The 14,344-nt window shown below is 39.4% G+C and overlaps 1 protein-coding gene across 19 annotated transcripts in view; it reads right to left on the bottom strand.

Annotated features, from left to right (window-relative positions):
- NEDD4L (NEDD4 like E3 ubiquitin protein ligase) overlaps positions 1-14,344 on the bottom strand; it is a 270,127-nt gene that overhangs the window by 29,244 nt on the left and 226,539 nt on the right. For 11 of the 19 annotated variants that reach the window (XM_019640654.1, XM_019640655.1, XM_019640648.1 and 8 more), the window contains 3 exons: positions 12,840-12,917; positions 11,437-11,491; positions 5,683-5,741 (listed from right to left, as the gene is read on the bottom strand). In XM_019640654.1, the coding sequence (XP_019496199.1) occupies positions 5,683-5,741; positions 11,437-11,491; positions 12,840-12,917 (192 nt within the window). Of the gene's footprint in view, positions 1-1,781; positions 1,785-5,682; positions 5,742-11,279; positions 11,334-11,436; positions 11,492-12,839; positions 12,918-14,344 lie in introns of all 19 variants that reach the window. The other 8 variants (XM_019640653.1, XM_019640656.1, XM_019640637.1 and 5 more) reach the window with 3 other exon arrangements.

Genomic DNA, 14,344 nt, shown 5'->3' with positions numbered 1-14,344 from the left:
GCATTTTAGGTGCTAGAGAAATAATGGTTCCTTCAAAGAGTTCTTTCCCTGTTCTCTCCTGGGGTTTACAAGCTGTTGTGAGCAGTAGGTAATAAGAAATAAATGAATTAATAGTGATAAACACTATGAGGAAAACGTGATAGAGAGTTCCTAGGAGGCTCTTTTATTTGAGGTAGTCAGGGAAGACAGCTCTGAGAAAGGGATATCTGAGTAGAAACCAGAGTGACAGGAGGGAACAAATTATGACAGGAACGGTGAGGGCAAAGTCTTGAGAAGGGAAAATGGTTCACTGGTGTTCTTAGCTATGATTCACTGTGATAAAGGGGAATTACATTAAATAAATAATTTCCTTTCAGACCTGCATGCCCAGCTTTGAAGATCTGACTTCTAGAATAGACTCTATTGCCAGCTAGCTCTGCGTTATAACCTCTCCATGATGGAGTTTCTTCACCATCGAGCAGAAGGATTTGACTAAAAACCTATTTCTAAAAAGCTATGATTCTTAGCAATTATTTTTTGTTTTTGTTTCCCCCCTGAAAATGTTGAAGAAAGGCTTAAACATTCATCATTGTGAATGCAAGTTCAATAGTCTTAAATGACCAAGTTGCCATGGAATATATTTCAAAATGTTGCCCCCATCCTGTGATATCCATTCCCTTGTCTGACTAGATGTGGGTGGAAATAAGATGCTGAGATATTTCTGGTCTTTCTTCTTCTGTAGAATGATGCACAAATGTTGAAAATCATTATCCTCCTCCAGTACTTATCTTTTCTCTCTAGAGGTAGTTCTTAAGATGGAATAAGAAGAGGTTTTTATATTCTCCCTGAAAAGATTTCAACAAGGTAACAGGATAAAGACATCCATCAATGTAGCCTCTGAACAGAATTAATTGTATAGTGTATGTCTTGTATTGGCCAAATTATTTATTCTCGCTTGAAAACCTGGCAGCTTTTTTTTCCCTTACATATAATTTAACTTGTAAAATAAGCCTGTTTAAAAAATTAACGTGTCTTAAAAAAATGAACATGTCTTTGGATTAAAGCCTGTTTTGCTCAATATTAAATATACTTTCTTTTTTGAGCAACATGAAAACCTGATTTGTTGTGTAAGTTGGTTTTAAATGCCATGACATTACTGTCCAGTTGATACTGGAGCTCTTTGGACAGAAGGGCTTGTGCCTGACGTGGAGACACTGGTGAGGCAGCACGCTTGGGGCTCTAGTCCTGATTCTAAAGTTTTGGCAACACAGTCAGCTCTGTGATCTTCTGACAAATTGGGAATAATAACATCTTCCCTACCTTCTTACAGGGATTGCTGAGAGTTCAGATCAGCTACTTACAAAGTTCTCAGAAAAGGACAAAGTGTTACATAAGCATGAGATAGTGTTAATTAGAGCAGCAGGCATGGACAGCACTTTATAAATGCTTTTAGTGGTGATGTTTGTTATACAAAAAGCGTATTGACTTACAGTACTGCTGTGCTGGGCTGACACAGAAAGGGTCCCCTCTCCCCTATGACGTAGATATTTTTAAAACTTGGGAAAAAGAGAAACTCTAGGTACCAGATAAGCCGGAAGACTGAAAAATAGAGAAATAAGGGAGCACTGGACTTAGACGTAGGTGTTTGGGCTTGGGTTTTAATCCTCACATGGGGCATAGAACTTGACCAACAGTCTCTATGACCTGGGAGCCAAAACAGACTTCCCTGCTTAAAACTGACCTCTGAAAAGGGGAAAAGAAAACTATACCCACTGGCCCAGGAAAGTTGCAAGGAAGCTTACCTTCTGTCCAGGACCATAAATGGAAGAAAAAGAAAAAGAAACAGACCTGTAATAAATTCATACTCCAAGCCTACACCAAAGTGGGTATGAGATGCATAATTATACTAATTGGGGGTGAATGAACCCAAGCTAAGTAGTTAACAGTAAATACAGGTCAGAACTTATAAAAGCCCCATAGGGAAAAAAAAAAAATGAAGATGAGAACACACACACATACACACACATACATACACACACACACAAATTATAAACTGAACTAGGCAATAAACTACCTTTCAGGAGAGTCTACAGGTATAACAAGTGGGAAATTTTATATACCTGGGACCAGAGATACTAGAATAATCTGAAAAAGCCTATGAAAGAGGCTATTTTAAGAATAAAGAGTTGGAAGTATAAATTAAAAATAAATAAATAGATAAATAAATAAATAAATAAATGGAAAAAAACAGGACACAACACTAACAACTAAAAAGACCAAGCAAATTTAAAAAGACCAAAAAGAACTTTGAGCAATTAAACACAATCACTGAAATAATAGACAAAATGAACTGACAAAGAGTAGATTATAAAAAGCTTAAGAAAGAATTAACTGGAAGAGCTGAGCCCATAATACAGCAGAGATGGAAAATATGAAAGCTAAGAGATATGGAAGATAGATGTGAAAGTGACTCAATTACCCAATAGAAGTTACTGATACAGATGACCCAAAAGAATGGGAAAGGTGCACTATGTAAAGTAGGAACTGCTGAGAATTTTCCAGAATGGAGGGAAGACATGTTCCCCATATTGAAGAATCACAATGAGTCCAAAGCAGAATAAATAAAAAGAAATCCACACTTATTTGTCAAATTTATTGGGGTGACATTAGTTAATAAAATTATATAGGTTTTGAGAAAATCTACACTTATGATACGTGATAGCAAAATTGCAGAACATCAAAGACACAGAGAAATTCAAAATCACCAGAGTAAAGACAGAGTTAACCACACACTCTAAAAAAGGTAATTAGATCGATAACAAACTTCTCAGCATCAGTAAAGGAGACTGGAAGATGTGAAAGAATATCTCCAGAGTACTGAAGAAAAATAACTGCTAACCAAGAATTCTATAATGAGCTAAACTATCATTTAACAGCGAGGTCAAATGAGTCCTCTCAGACTAAGCACGTTTTCCACTCAGGCTCTCACTGAAATTGCTGCGAGAGCAGAGATTCCCAGGAGAGTGGGCATCAGAATCCCTGGGGAGGTTTGTTAAAACACAGCGTGCTGGGTCCACTCCCAGACTTGCTGGTTTGTAGGTCTGGGGTGCGCCCCAAAGTTTGCAGGTCTGGGGTGCGCCCCAAAGTTTGCATTTCTAACAAGTTTCTGGATGATAGTGATGCGGCTGATCTGTAGACTATTCTTTGAGAATTATGAACTCGAGGTCATACTTCACTAAGAAGAAAATATAACCTAGAAAAAGGGGATGCAAGAACCAGTGGTGGGCAAAGGAACCTGCCTAAGTAAAATTAGGTAAGCACTGACTGTTGAAAAAAAAAAAGATAAAATACTAATGACGATTTGGAAAGTTTGAAGACAAGGTAGTTTTAAAACTCCATTTAAAACAATGGAAAATGGGAGTGGTAAGAATGGCATTAAATCCCCCTAAAGTCCTATATTATCCAGGAGAAAAGTACAGAGGGGTTAATTTTGACATTAAGTCAAGTATGTTGGTTAAAAATTTTAATGTGAACACAAAGAGAAAAAAAAATAGAAAATACGACTTCCAAACAAGTATAGAAAATGAGAGAAAACAGAGTGCTCTATCAACCAAACAGAAGGTAAGAAAAAGAAAAAAACCACAAAAATACAAAACAAAACATAGCAAGTTGAGACAGTAAAGATATCCTAGGCAAAGACTAATGAAGAGAAAGTGAATGTAATGATGATTGACCAAGCCATTGTCACCGTGAGAGTTTTGATATAGTAGTCTTGGTTAGATAAAACAGCCAGGAGAAAAGTAGAAATGGAAATGGATTATTTGAACACCACAGAGTTGATCTAACAGACATGTAAAGAACTTTTCTATGTCCAAGAAAGACAGACTATACATTCTTTTCAAACACAAAAAGAACATTTACAAAAAAATGGCCAAGGCTTCAAGAAAGTTTCAAATATCTGATAATTAATATTCCATAGACAATATTCTCTGACCACCATGCAATAAAATTAGAAATCAAGAAGAAACAGAGAGGCAAAAATTCTCCCATCGTCTTAGAAATGAAAAAGTACATTCTAAATAACTTTTAAGTCAAGGAGAGAAATCATGGAAATGATAAAATATTTAGAATTGAATGACAGAAAAAGCCAGATGTCTACACTAAGTTAATATTTACCTAAATACACATACTCTTAATGAAAGACATATCACTAATAATAATAGAAGAGTAAACGAAGCTCTTTTAGAAAACAAAGAAAGAGAGATCCTTCTCAGGGGCAAATCTGCCTGGATTTATGATGCTAAAGAGTTTTTAATAGTAATTAATAAGACTACGTGCTTGAGTAAAAGTAGATGATCAACAAATCATAAAAATATTTGAAAAAGCTTCAGAAGTATCAAGTCAAAAGTCTTCTACCAGTTGAAAACAGCATTGTTTCTTGAATTTACCTCTTTCTCATGATGGAGTAGAGAAAATGCTATTCTTACCAACTTATTGTGACTGTGAATATATATATATATATATATATATATATATATATATATATATATATATATATATATATATATATATATATATGCCATAGTAAGAAGGCAGGTATTTATTACGCTACACGGAGAAAAAGTAGCTGGCTGTCTGTTTTAACCCTGCACTTCGTAAACTGGATCAAAGCAGCTGAACACATCCAACAGACAACTCAAGGGATGTCAGGTATCAAGATGCATTTGTACTGTATTGTTTAAAGTTTTCGAATGGACTTATCTTTATAATTCAAAACATAACTTGAACTAAATCAGATGAAAGCCATGAAAGTAGTATTTTAAATAACCTATTGGCCTCTTAGCTCAGCACTCAATACAATAAGCATTACTTCCTTTTGCTCCTCCAGTTTTTAAATTGGTCCCAAATTGGCACTCTTTCGTGATCCCAGTACATTTCCTGCAATTCCAAATTATCTCCTTGCACTCATATAACCATTGACAGAAGATGCTGGTGCATTCGCTGCCCATGAACATGGCCCCATCCTACAGCCTCCTCCCAGGCGTCTGATACCACGTGTCCGTTCCTGCTGGATGACCGGTGGGTTCTCTCTCTTCCTCGTGAACACAGCACACGGCAGTTTTTTAAGAGGGCGCCATACCCAAGGCAGAACTGGTTCTTTACCCACCTGGCATATACGAAGGGACTATGGGAGAGTGAGTGGGTCAGCAGAGATAAAGATTCTTAACTCTGCCAGCTCCAGAAGTTAGCGTCAACCTCCCCCAAACTTTTACAGATTTTTAGCACTGGAAGAGATTCAGAATACAGCTTAGATTTGTTAGCATGCATTAACTGCCCTTGGCCTAAAGAAATGATAAATAAAACGCTACAAATGCAAGGCTGGCTTTGCCTCACATAAAAAGGAAGAGAGGACATTTTGACTGTTACTCTCACAGTCCACCCTTCCAGAATGGAGAAAAGGAAATGTTTAGTTTTGCTACCATGAACAAACCGTTTTCTTTTCCTTTATAATGAAAGCCCCATGAAAAGGCAAATGCAGCTGTACGTGACCCGGAAATTCCGGGAAGGAGGAGATGGGAATGATGTTAAACTATTCAATGACACCAGGCCCCTGGCACCAAGGTAAGCAGTGATATACAAGAAATGTGTGTTTAGATGCAACCAAAATATTATACTGATGATTCAGAACTTGAGAATACTGACCGGACCAGTAATTGCTGGGTTCTGCAGTCTTGGGTCTTCCCACTGAGTAATTTTGCTATCTGAAAATTAATATTAAAAAAAAAATCAGCATATTAGTTCAAATTTATTGTATGTCAAAAATATTTTTAAAATAATTATTCCTGGTTTTTGCAAAAGCTGTCCTGTCCCCAACCCTGGGCCCCAAAGATAATAACTTAGTATTTTAGGGTTAGAAGAGAACGAGCCTCTATATGGCAAACCTCCTATATACTGTTTAGTTAAAAACACTCAATCAAAAATGCACAACGAAAGTAAAACCATCTACTTACACTGTTTTTGGCAAGCAATCTGCTGAAATTTCAATTATAAACTCCTGTTCAAGGATTTATAACTTGATCTTGATTTTCATTTAATTGAAAAAAGGCACAGAAAGTCTTAGTCCCCCCAAAGTTAACAAACACAAAGGATTTCTTTTTCTCATTTCAAATGCTTTTTTTCTTTGCTTATGGTATCGCAAACCTGCTTTCAATTAAGAATCCTACATTGAACAAATGAATAATCCATTACATGTGTCACTCATATGCACACAACAATCAAAGCGGCTAAGGCAGTCCAAAAAATGAGAATTAGATACAGCAGAGAAGATTCCAGAGAAAGGTTTCCCTTTGGCCAAGTTGGCGAGAAGTTGTTTTCTTTCTTCCAAATAAGTCAATGTTAACAAGATTGTTCAATGCCACCTACACCCATTAACTCAACGGTGTAGGTTGTAACACAACAGCCACCCTGGATCACTTGGGATTTATGACTATGCGTAACTAAAAAGACTTTAGGGATTACTGTGTGTGTGTGTGTGTGTGTGTGTGTATATGTATGAGTGTGTGTGTGTATGAGTGTATGAGTGTATGTGTGTGTGTGTATGTGTGTGAGTATATGTGTGTGAGTATATGTGTGTGTATGTGTGAGTGTATGTGTGTGTATGTGTGTGTGTATGTGTGTGAGTATATGTGTGTATGAGTGTGTGTATGTGTGAGTGTATGTGTGTGTGTGTGGGGGGGGTGGGGATAGGAATGGACTCATGAAAGTAAGAGAAAGGTGAACTGGGAAAAAATGAGTTGTTGCTAGAGTTTTAGGAAATCTAAGTTAAAAAAAACCACTAGGAAATCATTTGTTTGAGGAAAATATTGATTCTAATTATTTCCTGTATACTCTGTAAGTGGATGGATAAGCAATAACCAGTATACTTGGTTTTAATGACTGTAACAGGAATTTTTCAAAGTCTGGAATGATACTTCTTTTAATGAAAGCAGAGGCAATGTTTTAAAATAAAGCCACCAAAGCACATGATGATTCTAGATTCGTGCTGGAGGAAAATTTACATGGACGGTTGCAACCATTCTAGGGAACCCTGATGAAAGCAAAGGGTTTTTTGGGTCCCTTACCTTGAAAACAGAAGACTTTGGAAAGTAAGAGTTGCTATTGTGATGGAGAACAATAGAAAAGAAAGCCGAATAATGGAAATAGAACAAAGCTGAGTAATTAAGCGCCTTGGACTGACTATAAGGACTGGGTATTGTCCTCACAGCTGAAAATAAATTGACGACTCCCAAATTTTCAGTCCAGACCTGAACATCAAGCTCTATCCTTGGCATCTGCACCTGGGTTTCCCACAGGTACCTCAAACCCAACTCTATAAAAATGGGACCCATAATCTTCCAATACAAAAATTGTCCATGTAATCCTGTATTCCTGTTTACCAGTATCACAGTCCACTCACTGTTCAAATTTGGAACCTGGACACATCCTTCATTCTCCTTCGCCATTCACCTCCAGCGGTTCACCACACTGTCCCTACCTCTCATTGATAAGGCTTCTTTCTGGAGTGCTCATCTTTTCCCTGGACTATTCTCTACGTTTCTCTGGCCTCGGTCTTGTCTCTGTTCAAAACTCCCTTTAGAGCTCTGCCAAACGGATCTTTCTAAAGAACAAATTTGACCATTGTCACTTCCCTCTGGAAAATCCCTCAAGAGTTCCCTCCTGCCTGCAGAAGGGACCGGAGTTCCGACACCTGGCAGACCCCTCTGACTTCTATGCCATGTCTGCCTCCTCTGCACATGGGGCCACTTGCTGCCTTGCCACATTTCTCTGCACATGGCACCATTTGCACAACTTCGTACACCTGGACATGTCTCCTCCCTCCAGGAATCGCTCTTCACTGGGCATGCCTGGCCCATCTTACTCATCATTGGGGGTCCATCGGAAAAGTAATCCATTCTGTAAGGTTCCAGCCACTTGGCCAGCAGGTGCAGTCTTTGCCTCTTCTGCTTCTACATGAACAAGCGGTTCATTCCTCTGATACAACGCTTAAAATACTTCCTGGTGCTCCCTACTAGAACGTAAGGACAGGGACTGTGTGTTTAATCCCTCTCTGCAGCCTCCATTCCACCATTTCCCAGCATGCAACAGGAGCCTAATAATGTGTTATTTTTAATGACCGAATGAAGCTGATGGTGAACACAAAGTTCCTTTAAAACCATCTAAGCTTTCAGAGCTATACAAGTTTCTGTGTGGTTATAACAAAGATCAATTTTGCAGCTAAGTATTGTCAATATATGAATTTATGGTGCCCAGTTTATCTATTTCTTCCCTAGCACTTTTGAATCTTAACTTGCTGTTCATCTGTGAGACATTGTATTTCAAATAAAGGGACAAGAATAAAGTAGAAGAATGAATAACTCAGTCGTTTCAGCTTATTAACTGGTTTGGTAAGACTGTTGGTAGAAAAGACATTTAAGATAGGATTTCACAGCATTACTGGAATTTTCTTTTCTAGCTTTGTATCTATATACCTGTGCCAAGTACTCAGCTGCTGGGCATATATGGTCTTTAAGAAGAAGCACACAATTCCTAAGAGAGGTAGAGGTTCAGTTCAAGGCATTCCCTTAACCTTTCACACCAGGCTTGAGACATAGGAGTTATTCAATAAACATCAACCAAATGAACCAAGGCATCTAAATAGGAGATGAGCATCGAGCATTCATCTCTTCTGAAATCAAATCTTTAAGATGGCTGAATATTAATCTTGAAACTGTCTAATTCTTAAGAATTTATGAAGCAGAAAATAAATAACAATTATTGAAAAGACAAGTGCACTGCTGTCCTTGTCACTCAGTGTGCAGTCACCTGTCCCAGCGATGTTGAAGACAGGATGGCTTTGAGTCACTTACAAGGTGACTGCTTTTACAGTACCAAGGCATAAGTAAGGATGGCCTTGTTTCTGTCCTGTAGGCAGCCAGACAACAAAAGGAGATGCTGCATTTTGCTAGGAATCAGATACAGGAAAACTATTTCGAAAGAGGTTCATTTGGAAGGCAAGGAAATGCCTAAATGTCACCTACCAGGTAATCAAACCCATTTTGGAGTATATCTATCAGCCTGATAAAGCCTCTTAAAGAGAGAGGTGCTCTGCACTTTTCAGAAGCTGGACTGGGGGGGAAAGGCATACGAATTGAACTCTGTTTCATTGATATGTACCTCTTTATTGCTTTCCATTGAGTAAACCTTGACGAATTAGGGAGAAATGCTACATTAACAGCTAATGGGGTCCTCATAAACAGATCTTTTTCTTACAGAGAGTTTTGGGTCTAATTTACACTATGTCTGGGTAAGGGAACCTTTCGGTGTGATTGAGCAAAGGCAAACTGTAACCTCAGGAAAGAGGAGCGTCCCATGGGTTCTTTGATCTGTCAAGAGGAAGGAGGAATATCTGAGAGGAAGGCTCGCAGGGTCTGCTGGGCTGACAAGGAATAAGGCACTGCCCACTTACCAGGAAACTGCCTACCCTCTCCTGCCTCCCAGCACCCGGGAGCAGGGCAGGCCTGAGGCTGGAGACACTGCTGCTGCTTCTCAGGACAAATTCTTTCTGACCCAAAACATTAAGTTCCTAATACCTTCACCACTGACCTTTCATGAACTGACTTCGAGTCACCGTTCACCCAAGTATCTGCTACACATTATGCTAGGCACACCATCAGAAAGATAGTCCACACCTTCTGTTATTTCTAATGGCCCTTTTCCATAGCATTTCTCTTGTTTTGGGGTCCTCACAGTACATTAAGAACACTCATGCAGTTCTTTTCAGGTTGACCTGAAGATCAGATCACCAGCCAGAACATGGCTACAATGTCGTGTGAAATATTCTCTGTGTGTAGCAGACCAAGGTTGCATTATGAGTTAAGGCCTTGTTTTAATACAATGATGATTATTATTTGTATCTAGCTTTGAAAACTGAAATGATAACAGATAAAGAACTGAAAGAGAAACTTTATATTTTTAATGAGAAAAAGGGGTATGACCCCTTCTCGTATTTTAGCACTTTATGCTAAGCAAATTGTAAATAAATAGTATATTATGGAAAACACATATTTTGAAGCTTTAAGAGCAGCAATTTTATGCTCACTGTAAAATTCCGGGAAGCAGGCAAATCAGTACTTTTACTGGTGAAAACTAAAGCTAGGCCTATGTATCTTGACTTATTTAATTGATACCAAAGGGTAACTCATACCCCTCAGTATGTCTAGGACTGCTACTTCTAGTTTAATTCTGAATTGTTGGGGTTCTTCTTTAATTCAATTTATAATAACCCCTCCATCCTCTGTGCCTGAAAGTGAAGGTCTGTCTACGAGGTACTCAGCTGCTTGATAACACCTGGCAGAGGCCCTAAACCTAGGAGACAGTGACAAGCCCTATTCACCTGAGGATTCCTCATGGGCAGACTGCCCAGCCACTGGCTCATCAACGTGCTTAACTAATCAGTGTGATGAGTTGAGAAAATGTGAGGCTGGGGAAACCTGGTACAGACTTACTGGTTAGGGACCAAATGACAACAATGGTCAAAATGTTACTGACTTGCACACCTGATTTCAACTTTAAAACTGAACTGTAAGAACTGATTCCTGGTGGTGAACACACAATGTGATATACAGATGATGTATTACGGAAGTGTACACCTTTGCTAACAATTGTCACCCCAACAAACTTTAGTTAAAAAAAAAAATCTACCTAAACACTTCTTTTTAATATACATTTTCAGAAGCTTTAAGGGATATACAAATATGGAGAACGTGTCACTTCAAAAAAGAAAAAACAAAAACAAAACACGGGCTAAAAGCAAACCTTTATTAGTTTAACTTTTTTAGTTGAAATGAGAAACCACGCATTTACTCATAGGTGCTGGAGAGCAAATGTCTACAGCAAATATGCTGCCATTTCAAGAAAAGAGCTGCATATGTATTAGTGTGTTGGGTGCAAGGAAACATGCTATGAATAGAAAATAAGTCAGAATGGGCATCGTGCCATAACACCTGTGAAGGCAGTGTTTAAACAACTTCATATGCTGCTTCAAGCTGCGCACACATAGGGGTTTTTTTTTTTTTTTTGACTCAATCATTACTTCTAATCTTATTTTCTATTACCAGAGTGTAATTTATTAAAAGCGCAAGAGGGGTCATAAACCAAAAAATACTTTTTTTTAATCAAAGAAAGTTAATAGGTCACAAGATCAATGTGGGTGAAAGCTTGATGGGCTACTTTAAAGCAAACTTGGGGTGAACGCACAGTACCGTATGAGGGCACTGGTTCTCTGGGATCACTCTCTCCACATAACACCTGGCTGCCTAGACAAAGAGTAAAATGACAAAGCTTTCACTCTAATATTGGAATTACCCTCCCCCTCCCTCTACCTGCATTCCCTGTGTGTCCATAACAGCGCCTACTTACTGTGATCAATATAAAATGTTCGGCCATCCAAGTGAATTCGTTCTTCCCAACCAGGCTAGTTATCAGGGAAAAGAGAGAGAGAAACGGATACAGCATTAACTAGCCATTCCAAACTCAAAGGCAAAATTAAGAAACTCTAGGGAACTCTCTTATTCCTCTCATCTAGGGTACCTTTTTTTACCTTAAGAATAAACTAAAAACAGTTCAAGTTAACCCTTGGCCACATCTAGCAACACAATTTATCACGTGTCCCTCAATCTCGGATACATGTGTTCACCATATCAAGAGCAGAAAACAGGGGTTGCTATTTCAAAAGCTTCAGAGCAAAATTTCAGCATCCATTGGGACAGTTGAGTTTGGGGTTCAAGAGCTCATTTAATGGAATAAATTTTTACTGAGTACTAGAGGGAGGAGGGTCATTAATATGAAAATGTTTGTGACAGGTGCTTTATTCATGTTATCAGGTGGTTGGAGAATCTATAATAATATCTGTAATTCTCTGTTGTGAACTCCCACTGTTCAAACTCGAGAACCAAACAGACTTGGATAATTTTTTCCAGAGAGGGCTGGTGTGCTCTCATTATCTGAACTGTGCCTATTTGCAACCGGAAACTCAGGAACCCATCTTTACCTTTCTAAACTCACTCTCCAGATACTATCTGGGCATCAAAATCCAGGAACCAACCAGATGTGGAGAGTGAGGGATATCTGTATAATCTGATGGGTAAAGATTGAGCCCTAACCTTTCCAGCTTCAAAATTTGGCCATAATATATTACACACCAGGCAACAAAAAAGGTTGAGTCACCCCTTCTTTGCGCCCCTGTAAGGCTTTTTCATTGGGGGTGCGTTGAGGAGAAAATTTCACTCAAAATCTAATTTGGAATAAATAGCTCAATCCCATTCTGGCTCCAAAAGAGAATGAACTGATAAAAAAATTAGATTTATAAATAGTCATCAACCAGGAAGAAAAACTTAAAACATCTATAGGCTAAATGCCTTCTAAAAACCTTCTGTGATTACCAATGCCTTTTTCTTCCACTGTTTTTAATTTTTTGTTCCTATGACTAAATAAGCATTATGGGTGGAACTGAGTGGTTGCTAAGTTACAAGGTAAATGTGTGCTGCTGAAATTGTCACCTGTAAAGAATGCCTCTTACATCCTAGTTACAAGGTCTACCTTCTACCAGCAGCTGGCAATTCAGAAACCTCTTTCATATGTACAGTTTATATGTATGCACTGCATGAACTACTAGAGTTCAACCATATACCCAATTCTACTAAGAAATCAGACCAATGGGACTTGGAGCCTGGAGAAAGAGGGCCCCAGGACTCTCGATCAACAACGGGCAGGTGAATAAGTAACCATTTTCAGGCTTATCTATGTGTCTCCAGTGTACTCACAGGAAGAGGGCCAAGGTCATTGGGGTTTAAAGGCGCCTTTGACCGCATATGTACTGGAAATTTCAGGCGTGGATCTTCCTGCAAGAAAAATGTAAAAGGCAGAAGGTGTTAAGAGGGACTGTCTGTGTGCGGTTCCTGGCTCCTCCCCTTCCAGAGCTGTGTGCTCCAAGGCAACCGGGTTGCCTGTGCATGGACGGCACTCCTGGCTGCACGGGGAAGGGGAGAATCCATCTTTGAAGCCTGGCTGACCATCTCTCAAAAGACTCCACTCTTTCCCCCCCTCCGTCCTTGATGAAAGAAGGAAGAAAGAATATTGAAATTAAAGGTTAAACATTTCCCGAAGACCTTGAGCAGATGAAGAAGAAGAGGGTCCCAGCAGTGATGTTACTATGGAAACCAGATGAAGGGTGACAGCAAAGAGGAGGCTCGCCTCCACAGAGAGGGAGTGGGGATAGTGGTTTCAGTCTCCCTATGGATCCGGAGCCCGGAGCCGCCCACTAGCTTCACACATGAGGAACAGCCTCTCTGTCAGCTCTTGTGTTTCCTGCTTCTCCCTTCTACTCTTTCTTGAACAAAAGCAGAGAATCTGACCCTGTTCTGGCTGCCAAGTTATATGCTATCCTGGACTCAGTCGACTTCATTACAGAAAGTTATGTGCCCTCTACACAACCTTCCTGAGATTCTCGAGTTCTACAGCTTAGATTCTCATTTATGTCTAAAAATTTAGAAGTGTGTGAAAGATTTTTCTTAAGGGCTATGCTTTGTAAGATACCACAGAGAACCAAGAAAAGAAGAACACGTACTCTCACATTTTTGGTCATGCTGTATAACTGATCAAGAGTAGTGAGACATATGACACGATACTACAGCCACCCTGTTTGGAGGTTGGGTGCATGGCCTCTGCTTCTTTAAATGAGGGAACTGAGTTTCAGAGAGAATGAGAAGATGCCCAGAGGTTCTGACCCAGAGTCTGGGAGCTGCCTCTCACTTGTATAGACACACGAAAATGCAAGGTAACTGAGGAAATTCATATTTGAAATTCAAAAGATTAGAAAATAATTGATAAAACTCAGAATCATAAACTGTCAATCAAATAAGCCTGAGATTAAAAAAAAATCTTTTAAAAATAACCCTTTATTTCAATTACATTAAAGCTTTATGGGCCGGCTGAGTGGTGTGATGGTTAAGAGCTGGCTTGGGATGCCAGAAGGCCCCAGTTCGGATCCCACATATGAGGGCCAGTGACATTGCCCTCTACAGCTAAGATGCTGAACAACAGCTCAACCTGGAGCTGGCCACGGCAGGTGGGTTGCCATTGGCAACTGTGTGTAGCCAGTGGCCAGCAGCCGCTGTGAGCGGCCATCCAGAAGCCGGCAACTGATCTGCCTCGCCCTGGAAGAGCGCAGTGATGGTGCCAACTTGGGCCAGTGAAGCAATGTCCTCCACAACTAGACTGAAGAACAAAAGGACAGCAACTTGTTTGTTCCCCTTCCCCCAATTCCCCA

Source organism: Hipposideros armiger, unplaced genomic scaffold (assembly GCF_001890085.2).
Source record: "Hipposideros armiger isolate ML-2016 unplaced genomic scaffold, ASM189008v1 scaffold_52, whole genome shotgun sequence".
In the NCBI taxonomy this organism is placed as follows: domain Eukaryota; kingdom Metazoa; phylum Chordata; class Mammalia; order Chiroptera; family Hipposideridae; genus Hipposideros; species Hipposideros armiger.
The sequence above is the reverse complement of the archived record's forward strand: the minus strand, read 5'-3'. Positions and strand labels throughout refer to the sequence as shown.